This window comes from Tamandua tetradactyla, chromosome 4 (genome assembly GCF_023851605.1).
Source record: "Tamandua tetradactyla isolate mTamTet1 chromosome 4, mTamTet1.pri, whole genome shotgun sequence".
In the NCBI taxonomy this organism is placed as follows: Eukaryota; Metazoa; Chordata; class Mammalia; order Pilosa; family Myrmecophagidae; genus Tamandua; species Tamandua tetradactyla.
The window spans coordinates 35,182,655-35,201,097 of record NC_135330.1 but is presented as its reverse complement, the minus strand read 5'-3'; the positions used below and the strand labels follow the sequence as shown (position 1 = coordinate 35,201,097).

Here is an 18,443-nt window from a genome sequence, read left to right as displayed (position 1 = left end):
TTTGGTAGTGTAGTTGATTAAAATATTAATTTGAAACAATTTTGATTGTTCACACTAATTGAGAGATATTTTACAAATTATTAAATTTGCCCATTTGCATAAATACAAGATCTCCATTTAAAAATCAAGCCCATGACCATACTTTACATCCAAATGTATTTATTACAAAGATAAACTGAGGCATTTACTAAATGCTGTTAAAGCTTATTTGGGCAACAGACAATTTGTTAACCAGGCAGTGCTAAACCAAAGGTGGTAAGGAGTTTACGGCAAACATTAGAAGCAAGTGAGAAAATGTTCTTATTGGTTGACATTATTTCCATTTTACATAGGGACATCTTACAAAGTGGGGAGCAGATATACATTGCTTAGTATGGTATGCTTGTCCATTCTGATAAGCTATCTCTACTGAACTGAAATGGGATATCATTAGCTATTGCTTGTGCATTTCTATAGGGTACTTTCCAGTGTTCCATTTTCTTGAAAAGCCCCTTGTAAGTCAGTTGTTTTAGTCTTCTGGAAAATCATTTCTCATAAAGAGGTCCCTCCTGGCAATGCTCAGTGTAGGCAGCCATTTTATTTTACTTAACAATGCCAAATTAGGAAATAATGAAACCGTTTAAATCTTATGAATTTTGGCAACTTTTTTTTTTTAATTTTGATGCGCTCCTTGGTTTTCTTTTTTTTTTTTTTTTTTTTTTTTAAAGGAAGGAAAGACAGAGAAGGAAGGAAGGATGGGAGGAAGAAAGGGAAACATTTTTAAACATTTTCTTGTTTTATTATATTTTGTTTGTTTGTTTGTTTTTTACATGGGCTGGGGCCGGGAATCGAACCGGGGTCCTCCGGCACGGCAGGCAAGCACTCTTGCCCGCTGAGCCACCGCGGCCCGCCCCTTGGTTTTCTTTTAAACTTTTTTTTTTACTGTGAAATATAACATATACAAAAATGCAATACATTTCCAAGTACATTATAACAATGTACTTGGAAATCTTGTATTTATGCAAATGGGCATTATAACAAGTAGTTATAGAGCAGATTTTAAAGTTTGGTATGAGTTACAGTGCCACGATTTTTCATTTTTTTCTTCTAGCTGCTCCAAGATACTGGAGACCAACATACCTATCAATATAATAATTCATCAGTCATACTCATTTGTTAAATCCTTTCTCTGTTGTACTCTTCCTTCTCTTTAAATAACATATATACATAAAAGCAATAAATTTCAAAGTACACCACAGTAATTAGTTGTAAAACAGATTTCAGATTTCAGAGTTTGGAATGGGTTACAATTCCACAATTTTAGTTTTTTATTTCTAGCTGCTCTAAAGTATTGGAGGCTAAAAGATATATCAGTATAATGATTCAGCACTCATACTCATTTGTTAAACCCGACCTTCTCTGTATAACCCCACCATCATGTTTATCTTTCTCCCACTCTTTAGGAATATTTGGACTAGGCCCATTCTAACTTTTTCATGTTGGAAGGGCCTATTGGTAATAGGTAATAGGGGGATAGAACAAGTTGATATTCTGGAAGGGCTGGCCCCTCTGCATTTCAGGACTTATCTGGTCCAGGGACCCATCTGGAGGTTTTAGTTTTGCAGAGTTACCCTACTGCATGGAACCTTTATAGAATCTTTTATAATGTCCTGCATGTTCTTTAGAATTGGTTTTGGTTGGGGTTTGGCAAGTTATGGTAGGTAGCAGTGTCTAACTGAAGCATGTGTAAGAGTGACCACCAGAGTAGCCTCTCAACTCTGTTTGAACTCTCTCAGCCACTGATACCTTATTCGTTGCATTTCTTTTTCCCCTTTTGGTTAGGATGGTATTTTTTGATCCCACAATGTCACAGCCAGGCTCGTCCCTGGTAATCATCTCCCATGCCACCAGGGAGACTTTCACCCCTGGACATCAAGTCCCACCTAGGGGGGAGGGCAATGGCTTCACTTGCAGAGTTGGGCTTAGAGAGAGAAAGGCCACATCTGGGCAACAAAAGAGGTCCTCTGGAGGTGATTCTTAGGCATATCTATAGGTAGGCTAAGCTTCTCTGCAACATACATGAGCTTCACAAGAGCAACCCTCAAGATCAAGGGCTTGGCCTACTGACCTGGGTGTCCCTAATGTTTGACATAGTGTCTGGGGTTTCCCAGGTGGTAAAGTTTAATAGTTCCATAATGTTTCTCCCTTTTCTAAAGGGACTTTGCCAGTACTTTTTTGATTATCTGTTTAGTGTACTCTGGGATGTATCCAAGCATTACATTTAACTATACAAGATTAAAGGCTCTCATTCTTACTCTGGGATCCCTGTGTTTGGATTGTTTAAATGATCTATCCAGACAGGTTGAGCTAGATTATATGCTACAGAAAACCCAGGTTCTGGACATAATAAAGCTTTCTTCCTTTGGTCTCAAGGAGTAGGTAAAATTCTAAAATACAGGCAATGTTTTCCTTACCCCTGTATTCTGAATTACTTTAATCCCAATCCGATTGGCTTTATTCTTATCTCTAAATACCAAGTTATACATATATAAAGCAGCCCCTCAAAATCCAGAAATAACAATTACCACTTTGTACTAAATGTGATTACTCTAAGACCTTACAATCTAGGCTCTAGTTTTCTTATAAATATTTTCTAAATGAGATCATACCATATTTGCTCTTTAGTTTCTTGCTTATTTTACCTCACCAAATGTTTCACAGGTACATTCACATCATTGCATGCCTCACATTTTGTTCTTTTTTTTTAGCAGCACTGTGTTCGATCATAATGTTTCAGCCACCTCTGCCTACAGGACCTCATGTATAATGTCCCAAGTCAACCATCCATCAACATTTCCAATTTGGAAATAATTTCATTGTTCCCAACAGAAAGAGAGCCAATAAATACACCCTCACCAAATAGAAAATACAAACCTCCCCCTAACGTTTGTTTCTCCCCCTCATTTTGTCCCCCCATCTTGTACCCCTTGTATTGCTGTGGTATTGTTGATGTTTTCCTGTTAAACATAGCACAGAGCATGGTATATCATTTTTCCTCCCATACCCCAAAACTAAATATTCTTTGTACAATATTCATACCTTTGCAGTGATTCATGGAAAAACTTATTTATATTTGTAGTGTTAATTGGTGGAACTCATGAGTCTGTACAACCTCTTTCAATTATGTTCACCTTCAATATGGTAATATTACTTATAGACCCCTAGTGAACTACCTTCACTTCTATCTATTCCCTTACAATTGAGTTCAACCTCATTAGTAAACTGTTCACCCATCTCAAGCTTCTGTGTATCTATAGGCCCCCTATATTCTGTATTACAAGCCTCTGATTTTACCTTTACCGTGGTCATAAAAACAGAATCATACAGTTATCTGTCCTTTTGTGTCTGGCTTATTTCACTTAGCATTATATCCTTAAGGCTCATCCATATTGTCATGTGGTTCTGGACGTCATTTTGCCTTACTGCTATGTAATATTCCATCTTATATATATATACCACATTTTGTTAACCCATTAGTGTGTTGATGGGCACTTGGATTCTTTCCATCTTTTAGAGATTGTGAATTATGCTGCAAATGTCTGTTTGTGTCACTGCTTCCAACTCTTCTAGGTATATACCAAGTAGTGGTATTGCTGGGTCATAGGGCAACTTGATACTCAGTTTTCTGAGGAACCTCCAACCTGTCTTCCATAGTGACTGTTCAATTATGCATTCCCACCAGCAGTGCATCAGTGTCCCAATTCCTTCACATCCTCTCCAACATTTGTAGTTTCAGATTTGTTTAACAGCAGCCGTTCTTGTAGGTGTGAGGTGGTATCTCATTGTAGTCTTAATCTGCATTTCCCTTATAGCTAATGAGAATAATCATCTCTTCATGTGCTTTTTAGCCATCTGTATTTGCTCTTCAGAAAAATACCTACTCATATCTTTAGCCCACTTTATATAATTGGGTTGCTTGTTCTTTTGTCGTTGAGTTGTATGATTTCTTTATGTATACAGAATATCAAACCTTTATCCAATGTGTGATTTCCAAATATTTTCTCCCATCGAGTTGGCTGCCTCTTCACCTTTTGACAGTCTTTTGAGGCACAAAGCATTTGATTTTGAGTTCCCATTTATCTATTTTTTTTCTTTTGTGGCTTGTGCTTTGGGTGTAAAGTTTAGGAAGCTACTTCCTATTACTAGGTCTTGAAGTTGTTTCCCTACATTTTTTTTAGGAGCTTTATGGTATTGGTTCTTATATTTAGGTGTTTGATCTACTTTGAGTTAATTTTTATATAGGGTGTAAGATAAGGATCCTCTTTCATTCTTCGGGCTATTGATATCCAGTTTTCTCATGTCCGTTTATCAAAAAGACTGTTTTGTCACAGTTCAGTGGATTTGGGGACCTTATCGAAGATCAGTTGACCATAGATTTGGTGGTCTATTTCTGCAGTGTTGGTTCAATTCCAGTGGTCAGTGCTTCTATCTTTGTACCATTACCATGCTGTTTTGACCACTGTGGCTTTATAATAAGTTTTAAAATTGGGGAGCGTTAATCCTCCCACTCATTCTTCTTTTTTAGGATGTTTTTAGCTATTTGGGGTCTCTTTCCCTTTCAGGTGAATTTTAATAACTAACTTTTCCAAATCTTCAAAGTAGACTGATGGAATTTTGATTGGTACTACATTGAATCTGTAGACCAATTTAGTTAGAATTGATATGTTAACTACATTTAACCTTCCTATCCATGAGCAGGGAATGTCTTTCCACCTATTTAGATCTTTTTTTTTTTCTTTTAGCAATGTTATGTAGTTTTCTGTGTACAAATACTTTATGTCCCTATGTAAGTTCATTCCTAAGTACTTTATTCTTTTAGTTGCTATTTTGAATGGAATTGTTTCCTTAATTGACTCCTTGGTTAGGTCATTGCTTGTGTATAAAATGCTACTGATTTTTGCACATTCATTTTATATCCCACCACCTTGCTGAAGTTGTTTATTAGCTCAAGTTAACGTTGTTATAGATTTCTCAGATTTTCCAAGTATAGTATCATATCATCTGCAAATAATGAAAGTTTTACTTCTTCCTTTCCAATTTGGATGCCTTTTATTTCTTTGTCCTGCCTGATTGCTGTAGCTAGAATTTCTAGTACAATGTTGAATAATAGTGTTGACAGAGGGCATCCTTGTCTTGTTCCTGGTCTTAGGAGGAAAGCTTTCAGCCTCTCACTATTGAGTGCAATGCTGAGTAAGGGTTTTTCATATATGCCTTTTATCATGTTGAGGAAGTTACGTTTGATTCCTACCTTTTGAATATTTTTATCAGAAAAAGAAGTTGAATTTGCAGAATGCTTTTTCAGCATTAGATGAGATGATCATATGATTTTTCTCTTCAGTTTTCTTGTATTGAACCATCCTTGCATTCCTAGTATAAACCCCACTTGTTCATAGTGTATAATTCTTTTAAGGTACTGTTGAATTCGATCTGCTAATATTTTATTGAGAGTTTTTGCTCCTGTGTTCATTGGGAAAATTGTTCTGTAGTTTTCCTTTCTTTTAGCATCTTTACCCAGTTTTAGTATTAAAGTGATGTTAGCTTAATAAAATAAGTTAGGTAGTGTTCTTTTTTTTCCTCAATTTTTGGGAAAAGTTTGAGCGAGATTGGTGTTAGTTCTTTTTGGAATGTTTGGTAAAATTCCCCTGTGAAGCCATCTGGCCCTGGGCTTTTCTTTGTAGGAAGATTTTTGATGACTGATTGAATTTCTTTACTTGTGATTGGTTTGTTGAGATCTTCTATTTCTTCTTGAGTCAATGTAGTTTGTTTGTTGTTTCCAGGAATTTGCCCATTTCATCTAAGTTGTCTAGTTTGTTGGAGTATAGTTGTTAATAATTTCCTTTTATGATTTTTTTTTATTTGTTCACTGTCTGTGTAATGACTCCTCTGTCATTTCTGATTTTGTTTATTTGTATTCACTCTCTTTTTTTCTTCTTCAGCCTGGGTAGTGGTCCCTCGATTTTATTGGTTTCCTTGAAGAACAAATTTTAGGTTTTATTGATTCTTTCTATTGTTTTTTTGTTCTCCCATTCATTTAACTCTACCTACATCTTTTTAAATTTCTTTTCTTCTGTCTTCTTTTGGGTTAATTGCTGTTCTTTCTCAAGTTCCTCCAGGTGAACAGTTGCGTCCTCAATTTTTGCTCTTTCTTCTTTTTTAATATAGGCATTTAGAACAATAAATTTCCCTCTCAGCACAGGCTTTGCTGCATCCCATAAGTTCTAATATGTTGTGTTCTTGTTTACATTCATCTCCAGATAGCTACTGATTTCTCTAGCAATTTTTTCTTTGACCCACTCGTTGTTTAAGAGTGTGTTATTTAATCTCTCTATAATGTAAAAGTTCTTATCCTTTAGTCGTTATTGATTTCCAGCTTCACTCCATTGTGATCAGAGAAGGTACTTTGAATAATTTCAGTGTTTTTTAATTTATAAATACCAGTTTTGTGCCCCAGCATATAATCTGCCCTGGAAAATGTTCCATGAGCACTAGAGAAGAATGTATATCCTGGTGTTTTGGGCTATAATGACCTATATATATGTCTGTCAGTTCTAATTCATTTATCGAGTTGTTCCACTTCTCTATATCCTGGTTGATCCTCTGTCAGGTGGTTCTGTCTATAGAAGAGAGTGGTGTTTTGAAGTCTTCTACTATTATTGTTGAAGTGTCTATCACTCCCTTCTGTTTTGCCACTATCTGCCTCATTAATTTTTGAGCTCCTTGATTGGAAGCATAGACATTTCTGATTATTTATTCTGGGTGAATTTTACTAATATATAGTGTCCTTCTTTGTTTCTTATCATGTCTTTACATTTAAGGTCTATTTTGTCTGATATTAGTATAGCTCCTTCTGCTTTCTTTTGTTTACAGCTTGTATGGACCATATTTTTTTCATCCTTCCACTTTCAATCTATTTGTATCCTTGTATCTAAGATGAGTCTCTTTTAAACAGCATATAGATAGATTATATTTCTTAATCCATTCTGCCAATCTGTTTCTTTTTAATTGGTAGGTTCAGTTCATTAACATTCAACATTATTACTATAAAAATGAATTTCTTGAATCCACCATCTTATGTTTTGGATTTTATTTGTCAGATCTATGTATTCTTTCCCTTCTTTCTCTTTTTATACTTTAGGTTACCCTTACTGGTTCTCTTCAATTCTGTGCCCTCCTTCAGAGCTCCCTTTCTTGTCTCTTTTTTTCAGCTGGCAGAACTCCCTTTAGTATTTCTTGTAGAGCTGGTTTCTTGTTGACATGTTTTCTCAGTCACCTAGATTCTGCAACTCGTATTTTACTGTGCTTGCTTCATTGGTGTCTTTCCATCTTTCTGTTAATCCTTCAGTCTAATCTTTTGATGAATTTCAGAGTAAGTTGCAGACCATAGTACATTTCCACCTAAGTGCTTCAGCATGTATGTCATTAACTGGAATTCAGTGTTTGCTCACAGACTTTTCTTTTAAGGTACAATATGTATACAATGACATGCACAAATTTCAAGTGTTTGTTCAGTGAATTTTGACAGATGCATATATCTATGTAACTGAAACTCCTATCAAGATACAGAGTGTTGCTATCACCCAAGAAAGTTCCCTTATGCCCCTTTTCAGCCAGTTCTTTCTCCTGATCCCCAATGGCAGCCATTGTTCAGATATTCTTTTACCACAGATTATTTTGCCAGTTCAAGAATTTAAATGGAATCATACATATAGCTCTTTTGTATAAAGCTTCTTTCATATAGTATAATGTTTTTGAGATTAGTCATATAGTTCTATGGATCAGTACTTTCTTCCTTCTTATTGCTGAGTAATAGTCCATCATATAAATATACCACAATTTATTTATCCATTCTCTTATGATAGACACAAGTGTAGTTTCCATGGTAACTTCTTTCTATTATTTTATGCAGGATGAAATATTTCCTTTACTTATTCCTTCACTCTTTTTTTAATTTATTTATTAATTTAAACAAAATTTAACAAATGAAATAAAACATTAACATATATAATCAGTAATTCACAATATCATCACTTAGTTGCATATTCATTATTTTTTAGAATATTTGCATTAATTCAGAAAAAGAAATAAAAAGACAGTAGAAAAAGAAATAAAACAAAAATAGAAAAAAAAAGTATTATACCTACCATACCCCTTACCCCTTGCTTTCATTGATCACTAGCATTTCAAACTAAATTTATTTTAATATTTGTTCCCCCTATTATTTATTTTTATTCCATATGTTCTACTCGTTTGTTGACAAGGTAGATAAAAGGAGCATCAGAAACAAGATTTTCACTGTCACATTGTGAAAGCTATATCATCATTCAGTCATCCTCAAGAAACATGGCTACTGGAATGCAGCTCTACATTTTCAGGCGGTTCCCTCTAGCCTCTCCATTACATCTTGAATAACAAGGTGATATCTACTTAATGTGTAAGAATAACCTCCAGGAAAACCTCTTGACTCTGTTTGGAATCTCTCAGCCATTGACACTTTGTCTCATTTCACTCTTCCCCCTTTTGGTCGAGAAGGCTTTCTCAATCCCTTGATGCTGAGTTTCAGCTCATTCTAGGGTTTTTCTCAATCCCTTGGTGCTGAGCCTCAGCTCATTCTAGAATTTCTGTCCCATGTTGCCGGGAAGATCCACACCCCTGGAATATTCCTTCACTCTTAAGCCATTAACATTATCGCTTAGAAAATACTGCTCATGAAAGAATTTTTGAAAGTAGCTTATTTAAAATCATTCGCACTTCTTTGATAGCACAGAAGGACCATATCTTCCTCCCCCAGTTCTTAGCCTGTGGAAGAGATCAAATACTTGTTGGTTTTAAATGTGAATCACTACTATTGTGTGGTTTTCCTTTTTAATGCTGTTAAATAAATTATTCTTGGGCAGTGATAAAGAAGTATTGCAAAGTCCCCTTAGGGGACTGGGGAGAAAGGAAGAAATACTCAATTTCCCCATTGAGAGAATTTTTAATATTCTCACAAACAGTGTGGACAGCCAAATAAGTAGGCTAAGCCCTAAATCTTCAGGTTTGCCTCTATGAAACTTATTCCTGCAAAGGATAGGCTAAGCGTACTTAAAATTAGGCCTAAGAGTCACCCCCCAGAGAACCTCTTTTGTTGATCAGATGTGACCTCTCTCTCTAAGCCAATTTGGCAGGTGAACTCACTGCCCTCCCCCTACGTGGGACATGACTTCCAGTGGTGTAAATCTCCCTGGCGATGCAGGACAGAACTCCTGAACCAGGACCCAACATCATGGGATTGAAAAAGCCTTCTTGACCAAAAGGGGAAGAAAGAAATGAGACAAAATATTTCAGTGCCTGAGAGATTGTTCAGACAGAATCAAGAAGCTATCCTGGAGGTTATTCTCATGCATTATATAGATATCCCTTTTTAGTAAAAAAGTGTATTGGAGTGGCTAGAGGGAAGTACCTGAAACTGTTGAGCTATGTTCAGTAGCCTTGATTCTTGAAGACAATTGTATAATGATACAACTTTTACAGTGGGACTGTGTGATTGTGAAAACCCTGTGTCTGATGCTCCTTTTTTCCAGGGTATGGGTAGATGAGTAAAAAGATATGGATAAAAATAAATAATAAGGGTGATAAGAGTTAAAATAAATTGAGTAGATAAATACTAGTGGTCAGTGAGAGGGAGGGGAAAAAGAGTATGGAATGTATGAGTTTTTTCTTTTTATTTCTTTTTCTGGAGTGATGCAAATGTTCTAAAAATGGGTCATGGTGATGAATACACAACTACGTGATGATGTTTTGAGTTCATTGATTGTACACCATGCATGGACTATGTGTGTATGAAGATTTGTCAACAAAAATATTTTTTTAAAAATTATCCTATAAGGATTCTATTGGTTTCCATAGTAGGTACATCCTGAGATCTTAAAGTACCTCCCTTAAAGTGGAGTTTCTGAAACAGTATTGTTTCCCTGTTGAGAGGAAGATGAAAATAGGAGGCATTGTGAGGTTTCTGATGGTTGCATGTGGGAGGTTCTCACTGTGCAACAGCAACAAAAGTGTAGAAGATAGGTATACGATAGAGAAGAAGGAGACATCACAGGTTATTGGTTATTGAAGACAATCTCTGCTACGATTTTAAATTGAAACCCAATTTTTTTTTGTACAGAGAAATTTAGGTCTGCCAATTTGCAGTTATTTCATTTGCTAATTAGACAGTACCATACCATCCATCTTTGATAGAATGGCAGCGTGACAGCTCTTATAAATTTAAGCATACTGACTTTGCTGTGTTTTTGCCCTCCGTATGTATGGTATGTGTACTTTCTATCTGATTTCAAAATGCCTTAAGGGTAGGCCACAGTGGCTCAGCAGGCAGAGTTCTCGCCTGCCATGCCAGAGACCCAGGTTCAATTCCTGGTGCCTGCCCATATTAAAAAAAAAAAAATGCTATAAGAATATCAAGACATTTTATAATGGAATATCTTTCATTCAATTTTGTGATATTCAGGAGAAAAATCTGATTTTAAAAATTCTACATGGTTAAGGACAAGTAACTAAGGAAGGATATCAAAGAAGCATTTAAAATATTAAAACCCACTCTGTTTTCCAGAAGGTATGAAGGTAATAACACTTAATAGGTTAGCTGCCACCCTGCTCTTTCAGAGCACTTTAGAGTCATTCATCTGTCTGAGGTAGGACAGTATTACCACTTGGTTAACAGATGAGAACTCTTTTTTTTCACGTGCATTTGAGCTTCAGAATTTATCTAGAGCTCTCCAAACATTAATTCGTAGTCTTATGGTGGCTTAACCACAATTCCTTTAATAATGGTGTTGGCCCCCACCCCGGCCTCACCCTGTTTCCTAACTGCTTCTGGAGTATTTTTGCAGAAGGGTTTTAGAAACTTAAAAGACAAAACGAGTTGTCAGCTTTGGTAGCAGCAGTAAAAATAAATTTAACTTGAAAATGTTTAGGAGATTATACAACTCATGGAAAAAGATACAACAATCATACATATAAATGGGTAAACTATTTTATCAATGTGAATGAAGTCTTTAAGCTGATATAGCTTTATTGTATACCTAATTCATTGTTTTTGTGCTGAAGGAACAACTATAGAACCCTGTACCTAAAATAATTTAATAATTGCATTTTGTTGGTCCAGATATGTTTGTCGTTAACAAAAAGAGAAAAAAAGGTTTATTCCTTGATTTTGTAATAAGTTAAGAGGATTGTATCCATGCAAATTATTGTTTACAGGAACTTTATTTTGAGAAAGTAAAGGGTTATCACTTTCAGACATCTGGTTGTGTTGGTCTTTGCTCATTTTAAAATAGAGCCACTTGAAGGTAAAAATTCCAAAGCCTGATTTGTTTTATCTATGTTTATTTGCTGATATGTTCAGTCTTGCTCTTGTTTTCAGACTCCTTGATACTGCATAAAAATATTAATCATTAAATGACCTTAATATAGATATCTTCAATACTTCTACAGAAAGTCATCATCAGAGAATTCATTCTAATTCAAGGTTAATTAGTGTACCATTAAAATAATATGTTACAAAAATTAATTACATATCAGGTCAAAAAAGTGTTAAAAAGCATAGTTTAAGTGTCTGAGAGCACGTCATCCTCCTTAAAACATTGCTGTACATGTGCCACCCTACTGGAAAATATATCCAAAGTGAAAATCACTACTGAGGTCCAGTCATAGGTGTTTCCCCTAAAGTAAATTTTTGGCACTGCATGTGGGAAATATAAAATATAAGTCCCATTAACGGTAAAATGTGTTGCTTGTCTGCTTTCCCATTGAAACAGATTTATATTTTAGCATTAGTTGATGTAACTCTTTTGAGTTAAACCTAACAAGAAATCAGGAACCTGGCTGAGAAGTAGAAATTATCTGTGTATCTTTTGGCAAAGATATTAGATATTTTAATATTGTGTTTTCCTACTTAACTAGTAGGTAGTTCTGGTTATAACACATAATCTTAACTATGTATTAATAGTATTAACTATTAACCATGTACTATTATGGTTAATAGTTTAGCCATAAATTTTTCACTTAAAATTAGAACTAAATAGTGACTCAGCAGGTAGAATTCTCACCTGCCATGCCAGAAACCCGGGTTCAATTCCCGGTGCCTGCCTATGCAAAAAAATAAATAAGTAAAATAAAATAAAATTAGAATTAAAATGATAGACTTAGAAATTTAGTTTCTTTTCATGTGAACAGGCTATGAAACAGCTGCATTATTGGCATTTGTTCAGAATGTTTCATTAATGTATCTAATTATTCATTTGGAAGTTTTGGAATTAGAACCCTCGTAACAGCATTACTGTGCAGGTCAGTACACACTAGAGCTACAGAAATTTTTACACAAGAAACTCTTTTAGTCCAACAGTACTTTACTGGGCTTTTAGAATTGTTTGTATTTTAAAAATCTCTTATTGGGCACTGAACAAGATATAATAAATGACTTTTAGCTACTGCAACAAATTGTGAATTATTTGCCCACCTTGTAGAATTTTTTGCTTCCCTCCCTCTTAGAATTTTGGATATGCCTATTGGAAAAAGGTATTCACAGGTAAATAAAAGTGAATTGTAAAACAAAAGAAAAAAAAATAGTTTACAGGAAAAAAAAATTCCTACTCTGTTATTTTTGTTTCAAGAACTCATCCTAGTTTAATCAATTGAACTATAATAAGTGCATAAAGAGAGTTGAACGACTTACATGACATAAAGGAGAGATTTCAATTTATTGTGGGAAAACATTCCATTCTTTAAACATGATGTCATTACTGTGTTCAGAAGATTGTGTTAAACCATACATGGCTCATTTCTTTAGAAAGTGCTTAGCTTTTGAAGTTTTATTTATTTCAAGCAAATGGCTTCTTTAATTAAACCAAGTTTTTCTGTTAGTAGGGAAGAGAATTAACACATTAGTAGTACTGTGTCTTTGGAAGACGAGGGTTAAAATTAATGCTTCATATTTAGTGCTTTGTCTCTTAATAAGAAGTCCATCTATTCTGTTTTGCAATTTTTCAGTTTAATTTTATTTAAAAATAAATAGGCATCGGGAAACGCCTGGGTCTCCAGCATGGCAGGCGAGAACTCTGCCTGCTGAGCCACCGTGGCCTGCCCCCATCTATTCTGTTTTACAGGTGCATTTCATAGTCAGCCATTTCAAGACAGGCAATAATAGATGGTACTAGTTATTTTGAGATATTTCAGCATGTAAATTTGGGAGATTAAAGGAGAAATGCTTCAAAATGGTTGAATAGTCATTTTAAGGAATAACCATGAGTAGATTTAAATATAGTACATTTAGATCATGATTTCTACCAAAGTTGAGAGTACTGTTTTTTTGAACTATAAGATTTCTGTCACTGGAGTATTGAACAAAATAATTTTTTTATATTTATAAGATATTTACAGTTTACAAAGCACTTCTTATAGTCCATTCATTCAATAAATAGTCTTGATATTATTTGTTATTATTATCATTATGTCTCTTCTGTAGTTGAGAAAACTTGTGAAGCTGAGAGAAGTAATTGTGTTGGTATATAAAGGATCCAGAAGTAGACTTAGGATTTCAAATTGCTTGTTTATTGTTCTTCTCATAGTGCATTTTTATATCATTCTTAGAATAATTAGCCTTATAATTTGTTACTTTGTCCTCCTTCACAACTGGGCTAACAAATTCTTTTATCTTTTTCTCTGTTTTTAGGGCAGAGCTTTACTTCATTGGACATGTGATCGAGGACATAAGGAACTAGTCACTGTCTTGCTGCAATATGGAGCTGACATTAACTGTCAGGTAAGGGGGGTGAAGGGTGAGCTTTATTTTTTAATTGAGATAAAAGTCAAATAACCTAAAATCCACATTATTAACCATTTTAAAGTGTACAATTCAGTGGCCTTTAGAACATTCCCAAAGTTTTGCAACCGTTACCACTATATAGTTCCACAACATTTTCATCATCCCAAAAGAAAGTCTTGTACCCCTTAAGTAGTTACTCCCTATTCTCCCTGCTCACCAGTCCCTGGTACCACCAGTCTGCGTTCTGTCTGTATGTGTTTTAGTTTCACAGCTGTTAAAACAAATACTATACAAAATGGGTTTGCTTAAACAATGGGAATTTGTTGATTGACTTCTAGGAGAAGTCCAAAATCGAAGTGTCAGAAAGGCAACGCTTTGTTGTTTAACTTTGTGTTGTTGAGTTGTTTATATATTCTAGATGCTAGACCTTATCAGATATATAACATGCAAATATTTTTTCCCTTTCTGTGTGATATCTTTTCGCTTTCTTAATAATGTCCTTTAGTGCACAAAATTTATAAATTTTGATGAAGTCCAATTTATATATTTTTTATTTTGCCAAATTAAAAGTCATGAAGACTTATCCGTATGTTTTCTTCTTAAGAGTTTTAGTTTTAACTCTTATAGTTAGAATGTTGCTCCATTTCAGTTAATTTTTGCATGTATAGTATAAGGTAAGGGCTCAACTTCACTTCTTTGTATATGGATATCCATTTGTTCCTCACTATTTGTCAAAGAGACAGTTCTTATCCCATCAGATGGTCTTGGCACCCTTGTAGAAAATCAGCTGACCAAAGATGTATGGGTTTATTTCTGGACTCTGAGTTCTTGTTCCACTGATCTGTATGGCTGTGCTACCAGTTACCACACTGTCTTGATTACTGTTCCTTTGTAGTAAGTTTTAAAATTGGTTACTTGTGAGTCCTGCTTTGTTGTTCTTTTTCAAAATTGTTTTGACTATTTTGGATCCCTTGTAATTCCATATGAATTTGAATATCAGCTTTTCCTTTTCTGTAAAAACAACCGTTGGAATTTTGATAAGGATTGCATTGAATCTGTAGATTAATTTGAATATTGTCATCTTAAAAATATTGAGTTTTCCACCTATGAACATAGTATATCTTTCCTTTTATGTAGGTCTTGTTTAATTTCTTTCAGCAATATTTATAGAAGTTGTGTACCCTGTTGGTTAAATTTGTTCCAAAATATTTGGGGTTTTTTGATGCTATTATAAATGGGATTATTTTCTTAATTTCAGTTTCACATTGTTCATTGCTAGTTTATAGAATACAAATGACTTTTGCAAATTGATATTGTATGCTGCCATTTTGCTGTATATGTTTATTAGGTTTGACAGTTCTTTTTTATGGATTCTTTAGGACTTTCTGCTCATGTCATTTGCAGGTAGAGATAGTTTTACTTCCTATATTAGCTGTGGTTCTCTAGAGAAACAGAATCAGCAGAAGGTATCTATAGATATAAAATTTATAGAAGTGTCTCACATAATCATGGGAATATAGAGTCCAAGATCTGTAGGGCCGTCTGCAAGCTGGTAACTCCGATGAAGTTCCTTAAGGAATTCTCAGGAGAGGCTGGCTGGACAACCATGGGAATGGAAGAGTCCAAAATCCACAGGGCAGTCTGTGAAGCTTACTACTCCGATACAGGGTCTGGATGAACTCCACAGGAGAGGCTTGCTGGCTGTAGCAGTAAGAGTGCCTGACTCTTCTGAATCCTCCTTAAAAGCCTTCTGGTGATTAGGTTAAGTGTCCCTCAATGCAGAAGGCACTCCCCTTAGCTGATTACAAATGTAGTCAGCTGTGGATGCAGTCAGTGTAATCATGATTTAAGTCCATGAAATGTCCTCATAGCAACAGACGGGCCAGCGCTTGTACAGCCAGATAACCAGGCACCACCACTTGGACAAGTTGATACATGAACCTGACCATGACATTTCCAAGTGAAGTGTCAATTTTCCAATTGAATTTTCCAATTCAATTTTCTAATTGAATATATTTACCTCTTTTTTGTGCCTAATTGCTCTTGCTAAAACTTGCAGTACAGTATTGAACAGAAGTAGTGAAAACAGGCATCCTTCTCTTTTTCCTTATCTGAAGAGGGTGATATATCACTCTTTCAAATACAGTATAATTTTACCAGTGATTCCCTTCTATTCTTTGTTCAGTATTTTTATCATGAAATGGTGTTGAATTTGTCAAAAATCAATTGAGATGATCATGTGTTTATTTCTCTTCATTCTGTTAATGTGATTTATTATGTTGGTTGAGTCTATAGTTTTATTTTCTTATGATGTCATCATTTGGCTTTGATGTCAGAGCAATTACTGACCTCATAGGATGAGTTAGGCAGTATTGCTCTGACATCAAATTTAATTAATGGAAGAGTTAATTAACTCTTTAATTTTTTGGAAGAGTTTGAGGAAGATTGCTGTTAAATCTTCTTTAAATCTTTGGTAGAATTCACCAGTAAGACCATCTACTCCCTGGGCTTTTCATTACTGGGGGTGATCTTAATTACTGATCCAATCTCTTTATTACAGATCTTTTGAAATATGTCATTTTTGGGGTCAGTATTTTAGTTTATGTGTTTTTAGTAATCTGCCCATTTCATCTAGGTTTTCTAATTTGTTGGCATTCCATTGCTCAGAGTATTCGCTCCTATTTTTTTAATTAGAGATAGTATAGATTTGCCAAAAAATAAATCATACATAAAATACAGAGGTCAAATATACCACCCTATTATTAACACCTTGCATTAGTGTGGTACATTTGTTACAGTTGATGAAAGAATAATTTTATAATTATTCTGTTAACTGTTGTCCACTGTTTACATTAGTGTAAATTTATTGTTTGTATTGTTTAGAAAAATCTTGTGGATTTTTAAAATAATTTTCTTTGAGTGACATTTATACAACATACCCCATTTAACCACATTCAAATATATAATTTGGCGCTGCTAATTACATTAACAATGTTGTGCTGCTATAGCCACCATCCATTACAAAAGCTTTTCCATCACCCCAAATAGAAATTCTGTAAAATTTAAACATTAACTCCCCATTCTTTACCCCCACTCCAGCTCCTAGAACCTATATTCTAGTTTCTGATTCTATGAATGTGCTTATTCTAGTTATTTCGTTTCAGTGAGATCATATAATATTTGCCCTTTCTGGCTTATTTCACTCAACTTTATATCTTTAGGGTTCATTTATTTTGTCACATGTATCAGAACTTTATTCGAGTGTGCACATATATCATACTTTGTTTATCCATTCATCAGTTGATGAACACTTGGGTTACTTTCCATCTTTTGGCAATTGAGAATAATGTCTGTGAATATTGTGAAAATATGTGTTCGAATCCCTGCTTTCAGTTCGTACAGGTATATACCTAAAAGTGGGATGGACAGATGATATGGTAATTCTATGCTTAAACTTTTTGAGGAACTGTCAAACTGTCTTTCATAGTGGCTACACCACTTTACATTTCTACCAACAATGAATGGGTATTGCACCACATCCTCTCCAACACTAGTTATTTTCTGATTTTCTTTTTTTGTTTAAATACATGGGCAGGCACCAGGAACTGAACCTGGGTCCCCGGCACAGCTGGTGAGAAATCTGCCACTGTGCCACCATTGTACCAACCATATTTTCTGATTTTAAATAGTTGTCACTCTGCTGGGAATAAGATGGTATCTCATTCCAGTTTGGTTTGCATTTCCCTAATGACTAATCATGTTGAACATGCTTTTGTATGCTTTTGGTCCATTTTTATGTCTTCTTTGGAAAATGTCTCTTCAAATCTTTTACCCATTGTTAAACTGAGTTGTCTTTTTGTTGTTAAGTTGTAGGATTTCTCTATATATTCTGAATATTAAAAATTTATTGGATATGTGGTTTCCAAACATTTTTTCTCTTATGTAGGTTATCATTCACTTTCATGATAAAATCCATTGCACAAAAGTTTTAATGTTGAAACCCCATTTATCTATTTTTTCTTTTGTTGCTTATGCTTTAGATATAAATTCTAGGCAGCCATTGCCTAACACAGGGTCCTGAAGAAGAGTTCTTCCCCACATTTTCTTCTTAGAGTTTTATAGTTCTGGTTCTTATATTTAGGTCTGTGATCCATTTTGAGTTGATTTTTGTATTTTATGTGAGGTCGTGGTGGGGAGATGTCTGCCTTCATTCCTTTGCATATGGACATCCAATTTTCCAAGCACCATTTGTCGAGATCATTCTTTCTCATTTGAGTGGACTTGGCACCCTTGTCAAAAATCAGTTTGCCATAGATATGAGGGTCTATTTCTGAACTCTGAATTTAATAACATTGATTTATATATCTGTCCTTGTTTCAAAACAGTTTCATTGCTGTTTTGATTACTGTGGCTTTGTGATAGGTTATATGTTTGGGAAGTGTGAATCCTCTAACTTCTTTTTTAAGATGGCTTTGGCAATTTGGAGCCCCTTGTTCTTCCATATAATTTTGAGAATTTGCTTTCACATTTTTGCCAGGAAGGCTGTTAGAATTTTGATTAGGGTTATTTTGAATTTTTAATTCACTTAGTGTAGAATTAA

The 18,443-nt window shown here is 34.7% G+C and overlaps 1 protein-coding gene across 1 annotated transcript in view; it reads left to right on the top strand.

The window, feature by feature from the left end:
- Positions 1-18,443, top strand: part of ACBD6 (acyl-CoA binding domain containing 6) — a 319,330-nt gene that overhangs the window by 128,227 nt on the left and 172,660 nt on the right. Inside the window, exon 6 of the mRNA XM_077157162.1 lies at positions 13,751-13,840. Within this exon, the coding sequence (XP_077013277.1) occupies positions 13,751-13,840 (90 nt within the window). The remainder of the gene's footprint in view (positions 1-13,750; positions 13,841-18,443) is intronic.